Below are 26,064 nucleotides of genomic sequence, written 5' to 3'. Positions count from 1 at the left end.
TTTTTATTATAACCTCTAGTAATGTATTAAGTCTGGAGAAATATTCACATTCACTGCAGATTTTCCATCAGGATTTTCAGGGGTAAAATCTGCAGCATATTACAGATCCAGCCGAGTGGATTCCAAAGATTTCCCAGATCTCATTATTCCCGCTTTGTAGGAAATATCCACAGTGAACAAGACTTTTCCGAACGGTAAGGGTTTCTTCATAGGTTCTCTCTGTTGTGGACGATCTTCTGCATTTCTACTCAGATATTCAGAATATCTGATCATCTGTCTATGCCAATCTATGCCATTTTCTGGAATAAATAAATAATAATAAAAAAAAATATATGGTCACTTAAAGTTACATGTAATGTACTATGAGACACATTTTACTAATATTTTAAAACTAAAATAAATATGTTTTAGTTAAAATAATGTATGGAAAGAAAACTTTTTTTTTTTTTCCCTGGGGGGAAAAAAAATGTACAAAAATGATAGACTGAAATATACATATTTAAAACTAATGTGTATAAGTATTACAGTGTAATCGTTTTTTAATTTTGATTTAATAAATGAATAGAAGACATGAAAATAAGCAACTTTGTAATATATCTTCTCAGAGAAATCTGCTTATTTCTGGATTGATCAGTCGTTATCAAAATTCTCAACTCTGAGGGTAAATCTGTGTTCAGTGAAGACTTTCCCATTACTGAGATAGGAGATGATAGTTGGTGTTGATGAGATTCTCTGTAGATAGAAGAAGGAGGAGGGAGCGGAGCTCTGTGTCTAACTCCTCCATCTGCCTCTAACTCCTCCCTCTAATCTAGCATCTGCCTCTAGATCCTCTCTATAACGGTAGCCTCTCCCTCTGCCTTTAGTTCCTCCCTTGCTGTCTAGCCCCTCCCTCAGCCTCTAGCTTCTCCTTGCCCTTCAAAAAAGGAGAACACGAGCAAAATTGCTGAAAAAAGTTCATAGATTTTATTAAATAGAATTTTAAAGTGCAAGTGCAGAGATTCACAAAAATAATATACAAATTGAAAGGAGCAGGGGAGAAACAGATGGTAAAGGGCAGAACAATGGCCTGGTACAGACAACAGGAAGATAGTAATATTCACAAACAGTAAAGCCAGAATCACTGGCAAGTAAGCATCAGGATGAGTGAATACAATATTCAAAAAACAAGATGGCCCAAAACTCACTGGAAAATGGTAATCACAATGTAAAAATAGTAGTATTGACATACAAAATAGCCAAAATCACTGGCAAGTAAACATCAGGATGGATGAGTGGTAGTATATACAGGCAGTATTGCCCAAATCACTGGTAAAGCACCATAACAATGGAAGAGGAGTGTCTTATCTCTGATAGGGATATGTATCTCTAAATCACCGGCATGTAAGCAGGGAGGAAAATTTAAATAGACCAACAGGTGTAGGCATGATATCCGTGAGAGGGAAAAGGACTTAACCCCAAATCCGCATTGGCCAGGTGCAGACAATGAGGAAAAGATGATTTCACCAAAAGCACGGTACCAGTCATACGTCTATATGGTGAAGGGATATACCCTATTGTGAACTGAGGGAATCCCCAGCAGAGATAAGAAACTCAAATCACTGGCCAGTAAGCAAGGGGGTAGATATAAAAGAACAACACAGGAGAAAAGCCTGTATAATAGACACTGTCTGCAATAGTGTAATATAATCAGTTTGAGGGAGTATAAAAGACATGCAACCCCATCAAAAACGGGGGGTTATATCATAATATACTAGTATCCGTCAAAAGCACTATAGCAGAAAAGCAAAGTATTTAGCCTAAAGAAAGTATAACCAGGATTACTAAAGCCTAATCAATTTATCCCATGGAGAATGTAGGGGAGGCTAAGAATCCATACAGGCATTTTCTGAGGTTAAATCAAAGAGTATTCAAACAATCCCAAATAAGGTAGTGACTGCGGAATACATTATACCTGAGTCCTGAGTCCTGTGGTACAGGGAGGCCCGACGTACGTTTCGCGGCTTTAAGAAACAGTCGCTTGCAGCATTCATCATGGGGGAAAGTGAGGGAAGGTGCACATGTCCGGTCAGTGCGACTCCTAAATACTACCGCGGAAATTGAACCGCGAATCAAAGTTCCGGAGTCAGGGAGGCGCATGCGCGGGACGGCCAGAAAACGCCCCCCGTCTCGCACACCCGGCAGTCAAGGAGTCAGGCGCTTGCGCGGGAGTCCGAGCAGTGTTTGCCCAGACCCCCGCACACGCGTGGACTCCATCAAGACACCGGGGCACGGCCGGGAGGCGCAGGGCCGTCACGCGCATGCGCACGAGACTCCGAAAGCAATGAATGGACAGGAAGAGGACGTAAACACACAAGGGGAGACGGCAAAGTGTACAAATATACAAAATAAGGCAGGATGATCATATGGAATAACATTAAGCCTGAAAGAAGACATATACCGCTACAATTTGTTATAAGCTTAGGCTCAAAAGTGAAAAGAACATTCATCAGGCTAAAGTGCAAAACATGAAATTGCCATATTAATGAATAGTAATGGTCATTGCGAGAGAAATCCCAAAGATGACAATTTGATGTGATGACGTCCATAGTTGTTAGTAGATTTCAAAATTTATCAGGTCCAGATCACTTCAGTAGGAGTCATAAGAGGGCATGTGACAAAACTAGAGTGAAAAACTAAAAACAAAAGAAAATAGAAAAAAATTAAAAACAGAAGATTAAAAACCACAGACACCAGGCACTATTGAACTGGAAAAGCAGAGACATTATTATAAGAATGAAGCAAAACTCAAGGTTTCATTCAGACCCTTAGGAGCAACCGAGTCCAAAGCCACAATCCATTTTGTTTCCCTTTGGGAAAGCATCTTTTTAATGTTGCCACCTCTAATGCCACAATGGACTACGTCAATCCCCCGAATTTTCAGGGATCTCGGGTCACAGTCGTGAAATTTTTTTAAAATGGCGGGGTAAGGTTTTGAGCAAAGAAAAATCATTCACTGTCCTAGCCGCGCCAATGTCCCGCACATGCTCTCTCACATGTATCCGTAACTCCCTAGATGTAAGACCAATATAAATAAGAGGACAACTACAGGTAGCATAATAGATGACATTAGTTGTACTACAAGAAATCCGGTGTCTAATCGAATAAGACCGTTGGGAGTCGGAACTAGCGAAAGAGCATGAGCGGACGACATTGGCGCAGGCAAGACAGTGCCCGCAGGGTATGCATCCCAAGGTGGGACCCCTAGAACCAAAAGGGTTAGGGCTTTTTGCAATGTAGTGGCTATGGACCAAACAGTCACTCAGATTGCGGGCCCTACGGGCCGTGACCAGAGGGGCAGGAGAGAGAGACCGAGAGAGGATCGGATCCGTTCGAAGAACGGACCAATGTTGAGCTAGGATATCCCGCATCCTTTGCCACTCTGAATTGTAAGTTGAGATAAACCGAGGATTTGGATCAACAGAAGGACGTTTAGATGGCTGACTGATCAGTGAAATCCTGGGAGTGTGTTTCGCCCTAAGGTAACCCTTTTTGATGCACCGACGACTATATCCCCTCTCCTCAAAACGTGTTTTAAGATCATTAGCCTGTGTTTCGAATTTGGCGTCCGATGAGCAGATACGCCTCATCCGGAGAAATTGCCCGGTCGGGATAGCTCTAATCGTAGATCCCGTGTGTCCCGAGGAGGCGTGAAGGAGTGCATTAACTGATGTAGATTTTCGGAAAACATCAGTTTGAACACGTTGGTTGCCATCAACTTCCAGAACAATATCCAAAAAATCTATACGACTAGAGCTATATTTATAGGTAAGTCTGATGTTATATATATTAGAGTTTAAGCACTGAATGAACGAGTCGAGCTGCTCCACCGTACCCTGCCAAAACATCAGGATGTCATCAATATATCTAATCCAGCACTGCGCCTGGGCAGCGGCCCGCACGCCATCGTCGCCAAAGACCTGCCTTTCCCAGAAGCCCAGGAACAGGTTGGCATACGAAGGCGCACAGGCCGCGCCCATCGCAGTGCCGCGCTTCTGAAGATAGAAGGAGTTCTTAAAGGTAAAATAATTGTGTGACAGGGCAAAGTTCAGCAGCTCGACTACAAGTTCATTCAGGTCAGGGTCCCGACCGGACATCCCCAGAAAAAAGCGAGCCGCCCGGACGCCATCTTCGTGTCGTATGCAGGTATATAAAGATTCCACGTCCATTGTGACAAAAAGTAAGTCAGACTCCATTGAGATGCCGTCAACCCTCATGAGCACGTCTGTCGTGTCTTTTACATAAGACGGCAGTGTTTCCACCGATGGTCTCAAATAAAAATCAATGAACCTACACACTGGTTCACAAAAACAGTCAATGCCAGACACGATCGGACGGCCAGGAGGGTTAACGGCATCCTTATGGATCTTAGGGAGGAGATATAGCGTCGGCGACCTAGGGAACCTGACCATCAGACCATCAAACATTTTCTTTGATATAATCCCCAAATCATGGGCTTTAGAGAGGATTTGTTGAAGTTTAAGGGAGAAGGAAGTGGTGGGGTCAAAGTCCAATTTTTGGTACGTCTCCTTATCTCTAAGTTGTTTAAAAACTTCTCTCTCATATTGTACCGTAGGCCAGATCACAATGTTGCCCCCCTTGTCAGCTGCTTTAAAGACGACATCATCAAGTAACTGGAGTTCAGCAAGAGCTTCTCTCTGTTTCTTTGTAAGATTATCAAAATATCGCCGAGTAGAGATAGTCCTGAAATCCTCCATGACAAGTTTGGTAAAGATTTCAACAGCCGGGCATACTGACAAGGGGGGGAACTTTGATGATCTGGAATGGAGAAAAGTGGGAGACGTACCTGCATCATTAGTCTGCTCCAACAGTAACTCTTCAAGAGCTGCAAGAGCTTCCCGTTCAGTATCAGTCAATGTGTCCTGACCAACGTCTCTTTTATTATGTAGTTTCTTTAAAATGAGTTTCCTCGAAAAGAGGTACAGGTCTTTTAGGGCTGTAAAATAATGGAAAGAGTTGGTAGGGGAAAAGGACAGACCCAGGGACAAGACCTCGATCTGGGCATCCGAGAGAAAATGACTAGATAAATTTATTACCTGAAGTTTGTTTTTAGGTTTGCCATCCTGGGACTTGCCAGGGCCAGGTTTTGAAGGTCCGGGTCTTTTAGGGCCACTCCTAGTAGTGATACCCCTGGACTCATCTTTACTAAATGAACTTTCGGATGTAACAGAACGGGTGTCATCCATGGAGCTACCCGACCTCAGAGAAGCTGATCTGGACCGAATATTAGAACTAACACGGGATTGAGGTCGTGCTCTTGCGGCATTGGACTTCCATCTATAAACTCTATTATTTGCTTGATCAGCCAAATCTCTCTGGAACTTTTTGGACTTATATTCCACCACTTCCTTCTCACATTTCTGTGATTCCAAATTCTCAACTCTGAGGGTAAATCTGTGTTCAGTGAAGACTTTCCCATTACTGAGATAGGAGATGATGGTTGGTGTTGATGAGATTCTCTGTAGATAGAAGAAGGAGGAGGGAGCGGAGCTCTGTGTCTAGCTCCTCCATCTGCCTCTAACTCCTCCCTCTAATCTAGCATCTGCCTCTAGATCCGCTCTATAACGGTAGCCTCTCCCTCTGCCTTTAGTTCCTCCCTTGCTGTCTAGCCCCTCCCTCAGCCTCTAGCTTCTCCTTGCCCTGTAGCTCCTCCCATTACCTCTAGCCCCTCCATCTGCCTTTAGCTCCTCCCTTTAGCTCTAGCCCCTCCATCTGCCTTTAGCTCTTACCTTTACCTCTAGCCCCTCCATCTGTCTTTAGCTCCTCTCTCTGCCTCTAGCTCATCCCTTTACCTCTAGCCCCTCCATCTGCCTTTAGCTCCTCCCTTTAGCTCTAGCCCCTCCATCTGACTTTAGCTCCTCCCTTTAGCTCTAGCCCCTCCATCTGCCTTTAGCTCCTCCCTTTACCTCTAGCCCCTCCATCTGCCTCTAGCTCCTCTCTCTGCCTCTAGCTCCTCCCTTTACCTCTAGCCCCTCCATCTACCTCTAGCTCCTCTCTCTGCCTCTAGCACATTCCTTTACCTCTAGCCCCTCCATCTGCCTCTAGCTCCTCTCTCTGCCTCTAGCTCCTTTGTTTACCTCTAGCCCCTCCATCTGCCTATAGCTCCTCCCTTTACCTCTAGCCCCTCCACCTGTCTCTAGCTCCTCCCTTGCCCTCTAGCCCCTCCATCTGCCTCTAGCTCCTCCCTTTACCTCTAGCCCCTCCATCTACCTCTAGCTCCTCCCTTTACCTCTAGCCCCTCCATCTGCCTCTAGCTCCTCCCTTTACCTCTAGCCCCTCCATCTGCCTCTAGCCCCTCCATCTGCCTCTAGCTCCTCCCTTTACCTCTAGCCCCTCCATCTACCTCTAGCTCCTCCCTTTGCCTCTAGCTCCTCCCTTTACCTCTAGCCCCTCCATCTACCTCTAGCTCCTCTCTCTGCCTCTAGCCCCTCCATCTGCCTCTCGCTCCTCCAACTGGCAGAGAAAGAAGCAGATTTCTCCCATACGATGTATTACAAAGTTGCTTATTTTCCTGTGTACTTTTGATGTATGAAATACAAATTAAAACGACTGTTACGCTTTAAGGAATTATATCCATAAATACTACCAGTAATATAATAGCACCATTGTATTATAATTTTATTTTGTCTTCTCCTTCTTGTTCTGTTGCTTTGAAACTAGTAAAATATATCTTTGTACCGTGTTAGCCAGTAGAGATAAAAAAAAGTTTGTTTAACTGAAGTCCTCAGTGGTTGATACCTTTTAATGGCTAACTGAAAAGATGGTAATAATTGCAAGCTTTCCAGACTACTCAGGTCTCTTCTTCAGGCTCAATATAACACAAAATCTGAAGAGTCACATATTTATACACAACAGGACATAGAATGGGGCAGTAAAAAAGACACACATTATTTACTGCTCTATGCTAAGTCCTGTTTTGTATAAATATGTGACTCTTCAGATTTTGTGTTTTATCTGAGCCTGAAGAAGAGGCAAAAAATATATATATTTTTTAAATCAGGGATAGCCCAACATTATAATTTCTTTAGACACAGCAAATTTTCAGTCTCGTCAAGGAGGGGTGTAATGGGTGCCCAAACAAACTCTTGGGCTGCATACAGATGCTAAAATGCAACTGTTGGTGATTGACAGAGGCATTTAAGAGCTTAACGGCAGGTGATTGGCGGTAATGCTGGTCAATGCCGTGTAGCGACATCTGCAGTGTGGGGAGTGGGCTCTGCTGCAAATACACCACACGTTCCATGACGTAATAGTTCATTATATTGAATGTTAAGGGGTTAATCTTGTTATGTATTTGCTCACCTAAGTTGTGGGATTACCGGAATTGGTAAGATGAGGAGGACACCCAAGTGTTTTCTATGTATTCTTTATTTCTTTATTATTATGCATGCTGTTTATTTTACGCATGCACGTATGTCCTAAGAAATCTTGGTTTATGCATTGTGTGTCTCTATATATCTATATCTGTATATAATAGTGTGTGTGTGTGTGTGTGTGTGTGTGTGTGTGTGTGTATATATGTGTGTGTGTGTATATATGTATATGTATGTATATATGTATATATATATATATATATATATATATATATATATATATATATATATATATATATATATATATATATATATATATCTCTCTATCTCTCTTAACCAGTGTATGTATAATATATATAGATAAAACTCATATATATATATATATGCACACATACTATAAAGCCCCGTGCCCCCTTAATAAAAAAAAAGAAGCTATAGTGTACTATAAAGTCCTGTGCCCCCTTAATAAGAGAAAAAGGCGCTATAGTGTACCATGAGCACAGGAGGGTCCCACAAGGCTTCACAGAAGAAATGTCGCAGATGCTGAAGGCGTTAATTGTGCAGCGATGTTTAACCCAAATCACATAAATATTTTCGGAGCCCATTACAGTGTAAATACGGCCCTATTCTGGAATGCTGTAACCCGCCGCTCTGTGTAGTCTAGATGCACGCACTGTGCACATTTTATAGCCGGCTTCGCCGGACCACTGAGTCAGGGGCTGCACAGACAAATACCTCCAGGAAGCTTGTGGGCATTCGCCAGCAGAAAGGTCTCCACTGTGCAGGAGATATTTTAAGCCCTTGGTGCTAGAAGTGGGCAGGCGCGTGTTTTCACTTACATTTTGGCCATGCAGCACTTAAATTTTAGGTTAACCAAAGAACCTAGCATAATTTTACGAGTTTACAGACTGAATTTCAGGGTGGCTTTATACAAATAATCAAATGTACCCTGTCCACAATCTTCTTCACTGCTTTTTTTTTTCTTTGCTGGAATAGTTTGTGTGATACATTCCTTCAGTTGCTTCTATGTAACATTGCGGCTTGTTATGTGGAAATTCTACATATCTAGGTGTAGACACAGATGTAGCAGAGCTGATGTTGTCTTTATATTACGGTAGTGCACAATGACTTGGGGCCTATGGGCAGAGGTGAAGGGAACCTGCTCCATGAGACAAAGCCTCTTTACCATGCCTGCTCCTGCCCCGGGAGACTCGGCCTTGCAAGTATCACATGTTCTGGTCCTGTCCGGAACAGCTGCCGTGTAATGCTCTGTTTTCCTACAGAAGCCATCGTAGTAGAAATTTCTGGACTGTCGTAGTGTCCCCAATAAAAATGGTGGGATAGAGAAGCGTCCTTAGGCTATGTGCCCACAGGACAATGTATCCGCAGATTTTGCCGCTTAATACCCGCTGATTTATCTGGATTTTCCAGATAAGTCCCCAGGTTTAGGCAAGTACAGACACTCCCCATGTTATCCTATGGGATTTGGGGAGTGCTGTATCAATGGTGCAGTATGTGCAGTTGCGGAATATGCTGCGGGAAATTTCCCGCAGCCGCATTTAATTGTATGTCAATTATTCATGCGGAAATACCTGCGGATGTCCCGCCTTTCCACTGCCTTTCCACTATGGAGATACAGGCCAGGACTTCCGCAGGTATTTCCACACATGTACGGCAGATTTACCGCAACAAAAATGCTCAAATCCCGCAGCAATGGATAACTGTGTATTCCGGGGAACAACTGCTGGCGGAAACCTGCGGACCAACCTGCGGCAAAATCCGCGAGTACGGTGTCCCGTGGGCACATAGCCTTAATGTTAAAAGTTGCACACAAATACAATCCACCATATGTCCCAGGTCAAAATAAATGCAATGTATTATTTTCATTACTTTGCTTTATCTAACATTTTGCTTCATTTTTTTTTTTTTTTTTTTTTTTTTTTTTAGGAAACTTAAATGTTACTCTTCAAGTCTGGGACATTGGAGGACAAACAATAGGCGGCAAAATGCTGGATAAATACATTTCTGGAACCCAGGTATTGTAGGGAACAGTCCTTACCTATGGGTTTTTTTTTCACTTTTGTTTTTATTTTTTTGCTCATCTTTTTTTTTTTTTTCTTCTTCTCAATCTAGATGCTATATTTCTCTTTTATTCCCTTTTTTCCCCCTTTCTTTCAAATCCACACATTCCATATCTCTCTCTCTCCATTTTTCTTCAAAAGTTTTTCTTTTCTTTTTTATTTCTTTCCTCACACTTTTATCTCCTTCTCCACAGTCTCCAGCTTCTAGACTCTTCCTCTCTTTCTCCTTCTGCACGCTAATTTGCCCTCTCCGTCTCCATCTCCTTATTCTTTCTCATCTCCACATTCTTTCCCTCTCTATCTCCTTCTCCCTCCATGTTCCTTCTCTTTCTCCAACTATTTTCTATGTTTTTTTCTCTTTCCCTGTCCTTTTGTTATGTTCTTTCTTCATCTCCATCTCCACTGTTTTGTCTACCTCTCCTGCTACGTTTTTCGTTTCTCCATCTCTTTCTCCACACTCCGTCTATTTTTTTCCAGTTCTTTCTTTCTCTCTCGCTCTCGCTCTCGCTCTCTGTGTTTTCTCTCTCTGTTCTTTATTCTTTCACTCTCTCGCTTTCCCCTCAGTGTTCTTTCTTTCTCTGTCTCTCACTCTCATTCTCCATGCTCTTTCTCTTTTTTCTTCTCTGTGTTTTTTTGTTTATCTCTCTCTCTTTCTCCTTCTCCATGTTATTTATCTCTCTCCATCTCCTCCATGTTGTTTCTCTCTCTTCTCTCTCTCCACACTCTTTCTCTCTCCTTCTCCATGCTCTCTCTCGATCTTCTTTTCTGTGTTCTTTATCTCTCTCCATCTACTCCACGTTATTTCTTTCCTTCTCTCTCTACACTCTGTCTATCTTCTTCCTGCTATTTCTCTCTCTCTCGCCATCTCCTTTTCTTTATTCTGTCTCTCTCTCTCTCTCTCTCTCTCTCACTTGTTCTCTCTTTTTCTCCTCTGTGTTATTTCTCTTTCTGTCTCTCATTTTCCATGCTCTTTTTCTCTATCTCCTTCTCCATGTTCTTTATCTCTCTCCATCTCCTCCATGTTCTTTCTCTCTCTATACTCTATCTTCTTCCCGCTATTTCTCTCTCTTTCCATGTCCTTTGTACAAAAGTTCTCGCCCTCTCTATCTTTCTCACTCAAACTCCTCTTTTTATTTTTCACTCCCATTTTCCTTTTATTTTGTACTTTATTTCCTAATATCTTTATCACTCTTCCTTGTTTTTTTTTCTTATTCCACTGTCTCTTTTTTTCTATATAATTTCTATCTTTCTTTCTTGTTGCTTATATCTTTTCTGTTTCTTTTCAGCTTTTTCCTTCTCTCATTACCTGTACTATTTGTTTGTCTCCATTATTTCCAATTTGACATCTTGCTCCTTTCTCTGCATGGCTGTCTCTTTGTACACTGCATAACTGGACGTCGTTCATTCTTTTCGAGAAAACTTTCACAAAATGCGATGTCTTAAGAATTCTGTAAGCGATTGCCCAATAAACGTGCTTTAACGACTCCCGCATTAATAGAGCCACTCACTCTCCTCCACTTAGCTCCAGTTTTTACAACGACATCCTCACAAAAGAGATATTAATTGCACATTAGTCTTTTATTCTTTCTAGACTCGTTTTTTTTGGGGGGAGAAATGCTTGTAAAATGTCTTACAGAGGAAAAGAACGAAGCATAAAATGCACTGGCCAGGATGTTGCATGCCTGAGCGCTTCTACTTTATTGCAAATCCAAAGTACGCTGCTAAGTAAGACTCCCATTTTAAGAAGCAATAAGGTTTAATATTAATATAATTTGGATTTATGAAGAGATGTAGTAAAGCTGTCTTGACCTGGCTTTCCAGTTCAGCACTGCGATCGGCCTTGTTTGTAGATCCCCAGCTGTTACGGAGAGACGGCTGCTCATTTCCAGGCATTGTGGCTTGGGTCAGATGTGAAAATCACAGTAATTAGTGGAGGATTTTTTGGGAAATCAACACCACAGGTACAATTTTCAGCGCACACATCCCCTGGAGAGAGAAAGTGGGAGAAAAATAAGTGAAATAAGTAAAAGAGGAAATTAACAATGATCCTACACCCTCCGCGTAATCATAAACCACTAGGATGCTGCGGACGTCGTGCAACGGAGTCGTAAAAGAACCCACTCTACAGATACAAATTAAAAGTCGGATTATTCATTTATAACCGCTGTTTCTGGTCTCTTATTTCCATATATTTTTAGTGTAATTAATCAATTTGCCACTATGTACTTTTTATAAAATGACGCAACGCTGATATTTCTTATATAGCTCTGTGTTAACTGTGACATTACATTATTCTGGCATCCAAAACTTTGTGAAATCATAAGGCACAATAGTTATCTAAAATCTAGAAATAAAGTGGAGACAACCTGTTTTTGGACTGCTGGGGGTTGTATCCAATTTTTTTTTTTTTTTCTTCTAAATTTTGCTTCTGTTCCATAAATGTTTATTACTGCTTTTATTAAAGTAGCCATCCAGTGAATGTTGTCACTAATCCCCTAATATTTTTAGTTTAAAATTTCGCCAATGTTACCCTTATTTAGTTGTTTCCTTGTAACTGAAAAAGGGTTGTGGTACTGGGACTTATATGGTGGATGGGAACAGACACTTATCGCAGGGACTGATGATGACTAAACGGTGTCGGTCACACAGTTATAATGCAGGAGATCACAGTGAAGCACCCTCATTGTATATTTAGTATTAAGTTATTTAGGGGAATATTGAAAGAAGGAAAGTCTCAATGTTATATCAGATGGCAGAGATGGTACGGATTCTAAACGGACTGGAAAAATCCGGATCTGCGCGGTTTCAGCTGTAGATCCGGGTCCGACCCGGACGCAGGATTCCGGGTGCACGATCTGTATTTGTCATTTTTTTTTTTTTTTTTTTCTCTCTCTCTTTTTCTCTTTTTCTCTTTTTCTCTTTTTCTCTTTTTCTCTTTTTCTCTTTTTCTTTCCCTTTCCCTCTCTCCCTCTCCCTCTCTCCCTCTCTCCCTCTCTCCCTCTCTGTCTCTCTGTCTCTCTGTCTCTCTGTCTCTCTGTCTCTCTGTCTCTCTGTCTCTCTGTCTCTCTGTCTCTCTGTCTCTCCCTCTCTCTGTCTCTCTGTCCCTCTCTCTGTCTCTCTGTCCCTCTCTCTGTCTCTCTGTCCCTCTCTCTGTCTCTCTGTCCCTCTCTCTGTCTCTCTGTCCCTCTCTCTGTCTCTCTGTCCCTCTCTCTGTCTCTCTGTCCCTCTCTCTGTCTCTCTGTCCCTCTCTCTGTCTCTCTGTCTCTCTGTCCCTCTCTCTGTCTCTCTGTCCCTCTCTCTGTCTCTCTGTCCCTCTCTCTGTCTCTCTGTCTCTCTGTCCCTCTCTCTGTCTCTCTGTCTCTCTGTCCCTCTCTCTGTCTCTCTGTCCCTCTCTCTGTCTCTCTGTCCCTCTCTCTGTCTCTCTGTCTCTCTGTCCCTCTCTCTGTCTCTCTGTCTCTCTGTCCCTCTCTCTGTCTCTCTGTCTCTCTGTCCCTCTCTCTGTCTCTCTGTCTCTCTGTCCCTCTCTCTGTCTCTCTGTCTCTCTGTCTCTCTGTCTCTCTGTCTGTCTCTCTGTCTCTCTGTCTCTCTGTCTCTCTGTCTGTCTCTCTGTCTCTCTGTCTGTCTCTCTGTCTCTCTCTCTGTCTCTCTGTCTGTCTCTCTGTCTCTCTCTCTGTCCGTCTCTCTGTCTCTCTCTCTGTCTCTCTCTCTGTCCCTCTCTCTGTCCCTCTCTCTGTCCCTCTCTCTGTCCCTCTCTCTGTCCCTCTCTCTGTCCCTCTCTCTGTCCCTCTCTCTGTCTCTCTCTCTGTCCCTCTCTCTGTCCCTCTCTCTGTCCCTCTCTCTGTCCCTCTCTCTGTCCCTCTCTCTGTCCCTCTCTCTGTCCCTCTCTCTGTCTCTCTCTCTGTCTCTCTCTCTGTCTCTCTCTCTGTCCCTCTCTCTGTCTCTCTCTCTGTCCCTCTCTCTGTCTCTCTCTCTGTCCCTCTCTCTGTCCCTCTCTCTCTCTCATTATTGGCAGTCCGCTCAACTCTAATTAGTAACACTCAAGGTTGGGACTAAACAAGTAAATATTTTTTCTTTTTTTTTGTACTTTGTGGAAAGATTTTTTTTTATTTGTTGTAATTATCCTTGCTTAAATCTTCCCCATAGTGGTGATATAGGATGAACCAGGTTCCTTCCAGTATTGCCTGTATAGACCGGGCAACGTGGTGTTTGTGCTTCATGACATTTATTATAGTTTTCTATTTTATCTGGCTTTACATTAAAATATATAAAAATAAAGAATAGTGAAACATGGCTGGTTTAGTGGCTAGTGTGAAAACTGGCTTACACATTCCCTTTAAATAATTTACATGAACATGTGTAGCCAGGGCTAGAGTTTCTGCCCCATTTATTACCACACATGTAGCTAAGTTAAAGGGGTTGTCCACTACTAGGACAACCCCTTCTGATTCCACCTTTCCCCCAGGTAAAAAAAAAATAAAGCCTATCTCACCTCTCGTGTCGACACTGTTTTGGTGATGCCGTGGTTCCCATTTCCGCAGCTCACTTGACGTCACGCGAACCCTATGTTCAATCAGCGTTGACTTTGCTCTTCTCGCCTTCAGACCAAGCAAGCAAGCAACAGGAAGTGAGTGCAGTCACAGCTCTCACTTCCTGTTGATTAACACTTTTGGTCCGATGACTGGGATAAAGAAGGTGGTGCTGATTGGACACGGGGCTCGCTTGACGTCACGAGTCCATGGAACGAGAATCATGGCACCACTGGAACAGTAGGTGAGTATAGGCTTATTTTACCTGGGAGAAACGTGGAGGCAGAAGAGGTTGTCCTAGTAGTAGACAACCCCTTTAAGTGTTTTGTTGCATTAAGTTAGTCCTGTAGTTGGATGGGGAGAAGAAAAAGTAGATTCTCTTGAATTTAGTCGCCTGTCTAATATTCTCTCCAGATGGAAAAAAAACGTCTATTATGAACATTCTTCCAGTTTAAAGTTTAATTAACCCTTGGTGTATTCTACATATGATTTGATCTCTTGACACACATTTAAGTGGCTGTAAAGCCTAAATTCTGATCTATATCACCACACTCTTTTCCAGTTATTTGAGCCATATGCACTTTGTGAGTCCACGTATTTAATTAATGGCCATTCATTTCATTTGATTGACCATCCACGCAATGCTATATTCCCTTGTATCAACCAGTACATGGGCGGTTTATGGCAATTTCCCCCAACAAGTCAAATTGTGTAGAAGTCTGTCCCATTGTGATCAGCTCATTTTAATGACCGTTCATGTAAGGATTGGGGATGTCTGTGATGACACAACCTCATTAAAGGATTATTACTATCTTATAAACCAATGACAAGCTGGTAGGGTCGGGGACTGGTCTTGAGAAAGGAGGGACCACAACACTAACCTAGTGCTACAGCCGATTGCGAAGGAAATTGTAGCACAGCCCTATTCACTTAACTGTCACTGCGGTGCAGGTCCCTGTATAGCCGGTAGAGGGGCTCCTGTGTGCAGGAAAATAACTACATGGCATACAACACTTAACGACCATGGTCACTTTAGTCTCAGGATCAGGGATGGGACCCACCAATAACCCTTCCAAGACGTCCATCAACTGCATTTTCAAAGTTGCTCATGAGGTAGATTTTCCTGGGCTTAAAGAGAATGCGTCACCAGGTTTTTGCTACGTTATCTGGAAGCAGTATGATGTAGGAGCTGAGGCCTTGATTCCAGCGATGTGTCACTTGCTGGTCTGCATACTATCATTTTGTTACAACTACAGTTTTCTATGTTACAGATCTAGCAGAGCTCAGAATGCTGAGCTTTGTGTAACGCTGCCGACATCACTGCTTTCTGTGTGTACTGTACAATGACAAAGCTGCTAATCAGTGGTGGTGACTTGTTTAAACAAAGCAGGAGGACTACATAGCATGAGACACCTAGTCCTGTAATGATAATCTCCTGCTGATAAAACACTAATTTTATCAAAATAACAACCACAACCCAGTGAGTGACACATTGCTGCTCCCAGATTACATAGATCAATTTGTGGAACTCCTTTGCCGGCAGACACCATTAAGATGGGAAGCTAGCTAATCTCTACCGTCTGGTGTCCCTGCTGTGGCATTTGATTTGTCAGGGCTGCTGCAAGGTCATCTGTGCTCAACGACAGACAAGATCAGCTTCTCTTTTCTTTCTCCTCATTGGAAACCTGTGAGCGCTTGGCCGATGGTGGATGGTGTGTATGATGGAGTTCAGAGAAATGGCCGTCCGACGAACAAGCGTTTGGCTAAACATTATCTCGTGTGTCCACTTAACACAAAAGATGGCTGTCAGCTCTTGAATGAGATATTAGTTTTCATCAGAGATGGAGATAAGCCGTTGCCAGATTATTGTGATGTCTATACGACTTAGATAATCGCCAGAGGATACGTTTGAGAATCACACCTACGATTAGGTAAAGTGAACACTTAGATTTTAAAGGTCCAGTCACACTAAGCAACTTACCAGCGATCCCAACAACGATAGGGATCGCTGGTAAGTTGCTAGGAGGTTGCTGGTGAGCTGTCACACTGCGACGCTCCAGCGATCCCACCAGCAACCTGACCTGGCAGGGATCGCTGGAGCGTGGCTACACGAGTTGCTGGTGAGCTCACCAGCAACCAGTGACCAGCCCCCAGTCTCCTAGTTACAGCACACATCAGGTTAATTAACCCGATGTGTGCTGCAGCTAAATGTGCACAGAGCAGGGAGCAGCGCACACTGAGCGCTGGCTCCTTGCTCTCCTACTTACAGCACACATCAGGTTAATTGCCTGATGTGTGCTGCAGCTAAATGTGCACAGAGCAGGGAGCAGCGCACACTGCTTAGTGCTGGCTCCTTGCTCTCCTAGTTACAGCACACATCGGGTTAATTGCCTGATGTGTGCTGCAGCTACATGTGCACAGAGCAGGAGCCGGCAGCACAGGCAGTGAGAGCGGAGGAGGCTGGTATCAAAGGTAAATATCGGGTAACCAAGTACAGGGCTTCTTGGTTACCCGATGTTTACTGTGGTTACCAGCCTCCGCAGAAGCTGGCTCCCTGCTCACTGCACATTAGTTGTTGCTGTCTCGCTGTCACACACAGCGATCTGTGCTTCACAGCAGGACAGCAACAACTAAAAAATGGCCCAGGACATTCAGCAACAACCAACGACCTCACAGCAGGGGCCAGGTTGTTGCTGGATGTCACACACAGCAACATCGCTAGCAACGTCACAAAAGTTGTTCGTTACCAGCGATGTTGCTAGCGATGTTGCTTAGTGTGACGGGGCCTTAAGATCCGCTTTGAGATTTCCCTTCTTATAGATATACAGTGCTTGCCAAAAGTATTGGCACCCCTGCAATTCTGTGAGATAATACTCAGTTTCTTCCTGAAAATGATTGCAATCACAAATTCTTTGGTATTATTATCTTCATTTATTTTGCTTGCAATGAAAAAACACAAAAGAGAATGAAACAAAAATCAAATCATTGATCATTTCACATAAAACTCCAAAAATGGGCCAGACAAAAGTATTGGCACCCTTAGGCTAATACTTGGTTGCACAACCTTTAGCCAAAATAACTGCAAACAACCGCTTCCGGTAACCATCAATGAGTTTCTTACAATTCTCTGCTGGAATTTTAGACCATTCTTCTTTGGCAAACTGCTCCAGGTCCCTGAGATGTGAAGGGTGCCTTCTCCAAACTGCCATTTTGAGATCTCTCCACAGGTGTTCTATGGGATTCAGGTCTGGACTCATTGCTGGCCACTTTAGTAGTCTCCAGTGCTTTCTCTCAAACCATTTTCTAGTGCTTTTTGAAGTGTGTTTTGGGTCATTGTCCTGCTGGAAGACCCATGACCTCTGAGGGAGACCCAGCTTTCTCACACTGGGCCCTACATTATGTTGCAAAATTTGTTGGTACTCTGCAGACTTCATAATGCCATGCACACGGTCAAGCAGTCCAGTGCCAGAGGCAGCAAAGCAACCCCAAAACATCAGGGAACCTCCGCCATGTTAGACTGTAGGGACCGTGTTTTTTCTTTGAATGCCTTTTTTTTTTTTTCCTGTAAACTCTGTTGATGGCTTTTCCCAAAAAGCTCTACTTTTGTCTCATCTGACCAGAGAACATTCTTCCAAAACGTTTTAGGCTTTCTCAGGTAAGTTTTGGCAAACTCCAGCCTGGCTTTTTTATGTCTCGGGGTAAGAAGTGGGGTCTTCCTGGGTATCCTACCATACAGTCCCTTTTCATTCAGACGCCGACGGATAGTACGGGTTGACACTGATGTACCCTCGGACTGCAGGGCAGCTTGAACTTGTTTGGATGTTAGTCGAGGTTCTTTATCCACCATCCGCACAATCTAGCGTTGAAATCTCTCGTCAATTTTTCTTTTCCTTCCACATCTAGGGAGGTTAGCCACAGTGCCATGGGCTTTAAACTTCTTGATGACACTGCGCACCGTAGACACAGGAACTTTCAGGTCTTTGGAGATGGACTTGTAGCCTTGAGATTGCTCATGCTTCCTCACAATTTGGATTCTTAAGTCCTCAGACAGTTCTTTGATCTTCTTTCTTTTCCCCATGCTCAATGTGGTACACACAAGGACACAGGACAGAGGTTGAGTCAACTTTAATCCATGTCAACTGGCTGCAAGTGTGATTTAGTTATTGCCAACACCTGTTAGGTGCCACAGGTAAGTTACAGGTGCTGTTAATTACACAAATTAGAGAAGCATCACATGATTTTTCAAACAGTGCCAATACTTTTGTCCACCCCCTTTTTTGTTTGGTGTAGAATTATATCCAATTTGGCTTTATGGCAATTTTTTTAATTTTTTTTTTCATTGAAGACAAATTAAATGAAGATAATAATACCAAAGAATTTGTGATAGTTTAGTCTTGAAAATGATTGCAGAGTATTATCTGACAGAATTGCAGGGGTACCAATACTTTTGGCGAGCACTGTACACTGCCTTCTGAAAGTATTTGGCCCCCTTGAATTTTTCAACCTTTTCCCACATTTCAGTCTTCATACATTAAGAGAAAAATTTTAATGTTATGGTGAAGAATCAATAACAAGTGGGACACAATTGTGAAGTTGAATGAAATTTATTGCTTATTTGAAACTTTTTTAAAAATAATAAACTAAAAATTGGGGCGTGCAATATTATTCATCCCCTTTAAGTTAATACTTTGTATGGCCACCTTTTGCTGCGATTACAGCTGCAAGTCGCTTGGGGTATGTCTCTATCAGTTTTGGACATGAAGAGACTGAAATTCTTGCCCATTCTTCCTTTGCAAAAACCAAATCAATAATCAAAAAGAGGAATAAATAGAATAAAGACCGAAGAAAAAAATCCCCTAAAACAATACTTTATTTCAATAGATTAAAACGGTAGGCCTCAGAACCAACAGTTTAATTCTATCTGACCGTAGTCAAGTGAAGGGTGTGAAGTACAAAATGCAAGATAGGGTATGATAAAGTGGTAAAGAGGGGGTGACCGTGTTCACCGATACCTACAGAGTTAATACTAGTAATCAGGGACAATATATCTGCTGTCAATTGGCCCTCACTGTCACCTGCCTACCAGCGGAGTTGCACCATAATGTTTAGGGTGCCCCCCGCTCCTCGTCGGCTGTACCCTATCTTACCCTCGTTTGATATTTACCAAAGATTAACCCCATCACCAAAAATTACTGTGAAAATGGTTTGTGCCCAAAAATCTGTCAGAGGTCAGAAAAGGCAAAAGTTAAGTCCTCCTAGTTATCGGGAACTAAACTCAGACTGCCTAAATTAACAGATTAGACAATTGCTCAAAGAGCAAAACACCAGATGAATATTATCATATAAATACGGATATTAGAATGTAAATTCCCAGCAGGGACTTATCTACCAGTATCCGCAAACTGTCTCCGTCCCATTCTTCCTTTGCAAACAGCTGGAGCTGAGTAAAGTTGGATGGAGAGCGTTTGTGAACAGCAGTTTTCAGCTCTTTCCACAGATTCTCGATTGGATTCAGGTCTGGACTGTGACTTGACCATTCTAACACCTGGATACGTTTTATTTGTGAACCATTCCATTGTAGATTTTTCTTTATGTTTGGGATCATTGTTTTGTTGGAAGACAAATCTCCGTCCCAGTCTCAGGTCTTTTGCAGACTCCAACAGGTTTTCTTCAAGAATGGTCCTGTATTTGGCTTCATCCATATTCCCATCAATTTTAATCATCTTCCCTGTCCCTGCTGAAGAAAAGCAGGCCAAAACCATGATTCTGCCACCACCATGTTTGACAGTGGGGATGGTGTGATCAGGGTGATGAGCTGTGTTGCTTTTACGCCAAACATATCGTTTGGCATTGTGCCCAAATAGTTCAATTTTGGTTTCCTCTGACCAGAGCACCTTCTTCCACATGTTTGGTGTCTCCCAGGTGGCTTTTGGCAAACTTTAAACGACACTTTTCATGGATATCTTTGAGAAATGGCTTTCTTCTTGCCACTCTTCCATAAAGGCCAGATTTGTGCAGTGTACGACTGATTGTTGTCCTATGGACAGACTCTCCTACCTCAGCTGTAGATCTCTGCAGTTCATCCAGAGTGATCATGGGCCTCAATGAACTTCTGGAATGAATTTGCTGCACTGAAAGTAAAGGGGCCGAATAATATTGCACGCCCCAATTTTCAGTTTATTCTTTTTTACAAAAGTTTAAAATAAGGAATACATTTCGTTCACCTTCACAATTGTGTCCCACTTGTTGTTGATTCTTCACCATAACCAAAATTTTTATCTTTATGTCTGAAGCCTGAAATGTGGGAAAAGGTTGAAAAATTCAAGGGGGGCGAATACTTTCGCAAGGCACTGTATCTTCTTTTTCCAATTTCAGAGCTTTAATGCTAAATACAAGAGGTACAGTCAGTGTCCGCACATACAATAAATGCTAAAGAGCTAAAGGTTTGGCTGAAATGTAGATGAATTGCATTTACGAAATGTTGGCCACGCACTTGGAAGATTGTAATTATTTTACTGACGTTTCCCGGCAGACCCCATTTGCATCTCTGAATGAGTCCATTCAGTTTTGACTATTTTGGGAATTAATTACTTTCCAAATGAATTTTCATATCATGCTATTCATTAATTTTTAAAACCCGCACCCTATACGGCCGCCCGACCCTTCCACTAGACTGAAGCATGATTGTGAGTCCTATGTCTTTGTACTATGGGCAGAATGAATGAACGACACATTTTTCTTTTATTGACTGAAAAAATAACCTTTCACTTTTCCATAAGAGTAGCAAATAAATTTTAGATTACTTGTCATTAAGTTTAACCAGTCACTATATGGGAGGGCTGGATTTATAGGAGCCGTGTTTATGGTTAATGTTTATAACTATTGACTTACAGTGACAAGCAAAAGGGTAACACTGTTATCAACTTTTGACTTTCAAGCTCCATATCTCACCATCCGCTACAGCTTTGAGCATTAGACTACCTTCATTTTATAGACAATCATCTTGGCTATCTCATACATAAATTTGACTTGCAACTATTTAGCATATGATTAATTATGCAGAATCTTGTCTTGTTACTGCATTGTTACTGTTTTGCTCCTAAAAATCAAAATTATATTTTTATTATTTTGTTAGTATTTTGTAAATCCACCTTTTGGCTTTCAGCACTGCTTGAATCCTTCTGGCCTTTCTATCAGATTCAAGTATGTCTCGATCGAAATCTGAGTCCACGTCTCTTCTACATGGTCCCAATGTTGGTGCATACTGGTCGCCTCACTTGGGTAGGTATAGAACTTCCTTTTCAACTCTACCCACAAGGTATTGGCTTGAGGTCTAGGGACTGTTGGGGCCAATCCAGCACCTCTACTTCATTGTCATTGAATCATTTCTTCGCCAATAATGACATGTTTTGAGTCATTGTCCTGTTGGAACACTATCTCATCCTTTTCATACCCATAGTACTTGAGTGTATGAAGTAACTAATCTCATAGGATACTTAGATATACCTCAGCATGGAGACCACCATCGATCCTGGTCAAGTATCCAACGCCTTTGGCTGTGAAACATCCCCATACCATGAGGCTTCCTCCACTGAACTTGACAGTTCTTTTGAGTTTCTCTTTTATTCTTCTTTCTTTTTCCCATTTGCATCTATCCGAGCCTAGTCTATTGACTTTCGTCTGATCGCTCTAAATCACCCGTATCCAATCTTCTACTTTCCAATTTTCGCACGTCTTTGCCAACTTGAGCTGACACTTTTTTGATGATATTGAAGTTGAGGCTTCTTAACCTTTTTTTTTTTTTTTTTTTTTTTTCGGGCTACCATTCCAGACTTGGGCATTGTGCGTTGCATGGTGCTTACATGGACATCTGTGAGCTCCCTGTTGCCAAGCATACGAGCTGCCTCCACTGCCATGTTTAATGCTCCACACCTGATAGACCTTGTGTTGAGCCGACTTGTTGACTCTGATATTTTTCCTGGACGTCCACTTCTTGGCTTGGTTCTTTGCAATTAATAAGTGAATTTTCTTGTTTTCCTGGAAGAAACAAGTCAGGTGGGCACTTTTTATTCTGTCATTGAATAGATCTGGATGAAACTGTGTGTTAGTGTTTTGAAATGTAAGTTGTCTTGGCTTGTGAAGCCCTGGGCTTTTTTGGTAATGACTTGAGTGCAGCCTTAAGGTGCCCATAGGCGACCATTGACAAGAACCACCATTTTTTTGAGGGATTGACTGGCAGTCTTATGTGTGTGGGGGTGTCCCCTAATTGTAGATGACCAGGGAGGTGTGTGGGGTGGGGGTAGGGGGGGAAGCGGATCAGGCATGTTTGTATTTCAGCACCACTCTTTGTCCTTAACTCCTCTGATGCCATCCCTGTCTTGTAGGCACAGTGGCCACCACTCCTGCGCTCCTGTCCAATACTTCAGTGATCGTTGCGGTCTCTCGACTGACTCTCCCTCCTGCCACAAGTTGGGGAACCGATTTTCATTGCACTGAAGACAACCAGATTATTATTTATCAGTATACCGGCATTAAGGGTTACCATCCACCACCCAATCCTCGCTCTGTATTGATCAGAGACCGGGCCCGTTAAACATCTACCTACAGATAAGCTGGGTTTACACACTGAGACTTTCTAGCGATCCCACCAGCGATCCCAACCTGGCTGGGATCGCTACAAAGTCTCTGGTGAGCTGTCAAACAGGCAGACCTGGCCAACGACGCAACAGTGATCCGGACCTGCAGAGCGACCTAGCTGGTTGTTGGGGACGTTGTAAAGCAGCTTTTTGAAATGGAAGTCGCTGTAAAGTCCCCTTTACACACTGAAACTTTCTAGCGATGCATGCTGCACAGCGGGAAACAAAGGACCTAAGAATGGTCCTGAACGATTTGTAGCGATCACAACTTCACAGCAGGGGCCAGGTCGCTGATGTGTTTCACACACTGCAATGTCGCTGGGGAGGTCGCTATTACGTCACAAAACCGGTGACGTTACAGCGATGTCGTTTGAGATGTTGCAGTGTGTAAAGCCACCTATAGCCGTCTGGTTTGGCTTTTAGTGCCTATTTAATAGCATTACATCTTTATCTTAGACGATTTCTCCTCAGATCCTCCCAATCTCCTTGGATCCTGGTGTTACTCAGCAGTTGTTCCCTTATCTATGTTGAGGCAATTATCTGATACTAAGTTCACGTTTGTTACCGCCTCCACCACCTACAGATAACCTCTGATAATCCCAGTAGTGCTTGCCGATTATTAATATATGTCATAGGATGTAAACATCGCAGGCGTAGATGTCTGGGTCTCTATAGTAATGCTCGCTGATCAGTATTTATTAGTCTGATAGTGACAGAATGATTAGATTGTACATGGATTGTGGCTCTGCCTCTTATTCTGCTGTATATTGTGTAATACGTATAATAACCCGGATCTCTATCTCTTTCAGGGCGTTCTCCTCGTCTATGATATCACCAACTATCAGAGTTTTGAGAATCTAGAAGATTGGTTTTCTATGGTAAAGAAAGTAAATGAAGAATCCGAAACACAACCGTTTGTTGCGCTTGTAGGCAATAAAAGTAAGTACATCTTGAAGACTGCACCATTTATGTGTTTTGTTTGTATTTATGGTATATACTTCACGTAAAGACCAGTTCCATAGGTTTTTATATCCTTACCCTAAAGTTGGTCAGATGTGTTCTCTGGAGCAAATTAACTTCTTGCTTCTTTTTTTAAGTATCATTATTGCTAAATATGACCCACAATGCCATTAGACTTAAAATATATGGTCGCTTTCGGCTGCAATTACACTGGTCAACACAAAAAAATCATCAGCAAAGGTAATATGTCTGTTTTATGGAGTTTGATGTGCTGATTCCAAAAATATTCTTAGTTTTGCTCTATCACATAAAGTTTCTGAGATAGAAGTATTTTTATTCCGTTATTTCTGCATTTTCAATGTATGCTGGGCCCCTCATGTGATATGCTCATGTTGTTCAAATGGGGTCTTCATGACTCATTGAATATGAAGAAAGTGGCTATGCCATTTGCTGTTCCCATGATTTGGAGAGAACCCAAAAATCATCGTGATGACTGCTACTTTTGTTTTGTCAAACTGAAGGGCTTTTCTACAAAGAACAAACAAAAGATTAATTACACTGAACTTGAATCTGCGATTAGGCCAGTTCCACATGATGGTATCTTGCAGGTTCCCATACCACCGTTGTCTGGAGCTACTGTTGAAGACATAGAGACCTCAAGTCAAAATGGGTATGTACCTGATGGAGCAGATCTCATCAGAGACCTTTCATTGTCAAAAGATAAAGCTGAACCTCTTGCATCTAAGTTGAAACAGAAGAATCTTCATGATGTGATCAAAGTGTGTTATTACCGAAATAGAAGTAACACTTTTAGGCTATGTGCGCACTTGAAAATTGAATTTTCTTGAGAAAATTCCACAGCCTCTGAAAGATTACCGCATCTGCGGTAAAAAACTGCAGCAAACCGCATGCGGTTTTATCGCCGTTTGCTGCAATTTTTCCACAGATTGTTCCCTGCGGTTTTTGACCATTATCTATGGCAAAAAAAGCAGGTACCTGCGGAAAAGAAGTGACATGCACATTCTTTTTGCTGCAGAAATCCTGCAGCCAAACCTATAGGTGAAAAAAACGCAGTGTGCGCACAGCATTTTTTTTTTTTACCATAGGTTTTGGGAATGTCTGCAGAAAGGTTATGAACATTCTCCACAGCAATTCATGCAGCAAAACCGCAGCAAAAACCACAGCGTGCCCACAGGGCCTAACACAATTTTTAACAGTTGATGTACCAATACTGTAACAATGGGAATGGCCTCTTTGAAGAACTGAATCAAGAGTATTTTGTTGCAGATTGGTGATTGTTTATTGACTCATCCCAGAGAAGTTTGAAAGCAGTGTTGCTTCACAATGGAACTATTAAACCATCAATCCCTATTGCTCACTCATGTCATCTAAAGTTATGAAAATCTGTCAGTTATTTTGGATGCTATACAATATAAGCATCATCAATGGAATATCTGTGGAGGAGTGATTGGTCTGCTAATGGGAATGCTAGGAGGCTTCACAAAATATTGTTGCTTCTTGTGTTTATGGGACAGAAGAAATACAGTAGAACATTATGTTCCTCCTAATTGGGGACAGAGAGACATCAACGCTCCAGGTAGAGACAATGTTCAGCATAATCCTTTAATTGCTCCAACAAAAATCTTCCTTCTTCCACTACATATAAAGTTGAGATTGATTAAAAACTTTGTGAAAGCCAAAGACAAATTCACAAGGGTTCCAGAAATTCTCCACCATTTCACCAGCAAAATTGAAGGAAGGGGTATTGGTTGGTCCTCAGATCAGAGAGCGTATGAGAGATGATTGAAGGAACTCTAAATGATAAGGAATTGAGATCTTGGAAAAGCTTCATGTGGATCTGTGAAAATGTCTTAGGAAAAAATAAATCTACAGAAGTTGTTGAAAGTGTGAGGAACTGCAAAATGCACCCCAGTGCCTTGGATGTCGCATGTCTCCGAGAATGCACTTTTTGCATTCACATTTAGATTTCTTCCCTCAAAATCTTGGGGATGTAAGAGATGAACAAGGCGAGCGGTTTCACCAGGACATTAAAGTAATGGAACAGCGCTACCAGGGTTTATGGAATCACTCAATGATGGCAGATTACTGCTGGATGTTATATAGGGACAACCCTGAAAAATCCTATTAACGACAGTCTAATGTCAGCACCTTTAATTTCTGCTCATATTTTGGTTTCTATTTTGCATGTGAAATTATTTTGGTTCAATTATAACTGTTTTGTAAGGTGAAGCATTTTTTTTCTGATATGTAGATCAGTGTTTTCTTAATGTCGCCAGTATATTTCCTATACCTTATAATAATGATGCCGCTCCATGGAAACTATACGTGCTGCAGAAAAACTATATACATTTTTTAAATCCGGACAAAAAGAGGATTCAGAAAAGTAAAAAGGCACCTGCGATGATTACAAAAAATATTTTTTGTAGACCTGTGTTGTTATTTTTTTACAAATAGATTTTATTAGAAATTT

The 26,064-nt window shown here is 42.2% G+C and overlaps 1 protein-coding gene across 1 annotated transcript in view; it reads left to right on the top strand.

Annotated features, from left to right (window-relative positions):
• Window positions 1–26,064, top strand: part of RAB28 (RAB28, member RAS oncogene family) — a 175,809-nt gene that overhangs the window by 41,826 nt on the left and 107,919 nt on the right. The window contains exons 3-4 of the mRNA XM_075333507.1: window positions 9,318–9,406; window positions 23,423–23,552. Coding sequence (XP_075189622.1) covers window positions 9,318–9,406; window positions 23,423–23,552 — 219 coding nt within the window. The remainder of the gene's footprint in view (window positions 1–9,317; window positions 9,407–23,422; window positions 23,553–26,064) is intronic.

Source organism: Anomaloglossus baeobatrachus, chromosome 1 (assembly GCF_048569485.1).
Source record: "Anomaloglossus baeobatrachus isolate aAnoBae1 chromosome 1, aAnoBae1.hap1, whole genome shotgun sequence".
Lineage (NCBI taxonomy): Eukaryota > Metazoa > Chordata > Amphibia > Anura > Aromobatidae > Anomaloglossus > Anomaloglossus baeobatrachus.
This window is presented reverse-complemented; position numbering and strand designations above follow the sequence as displayed.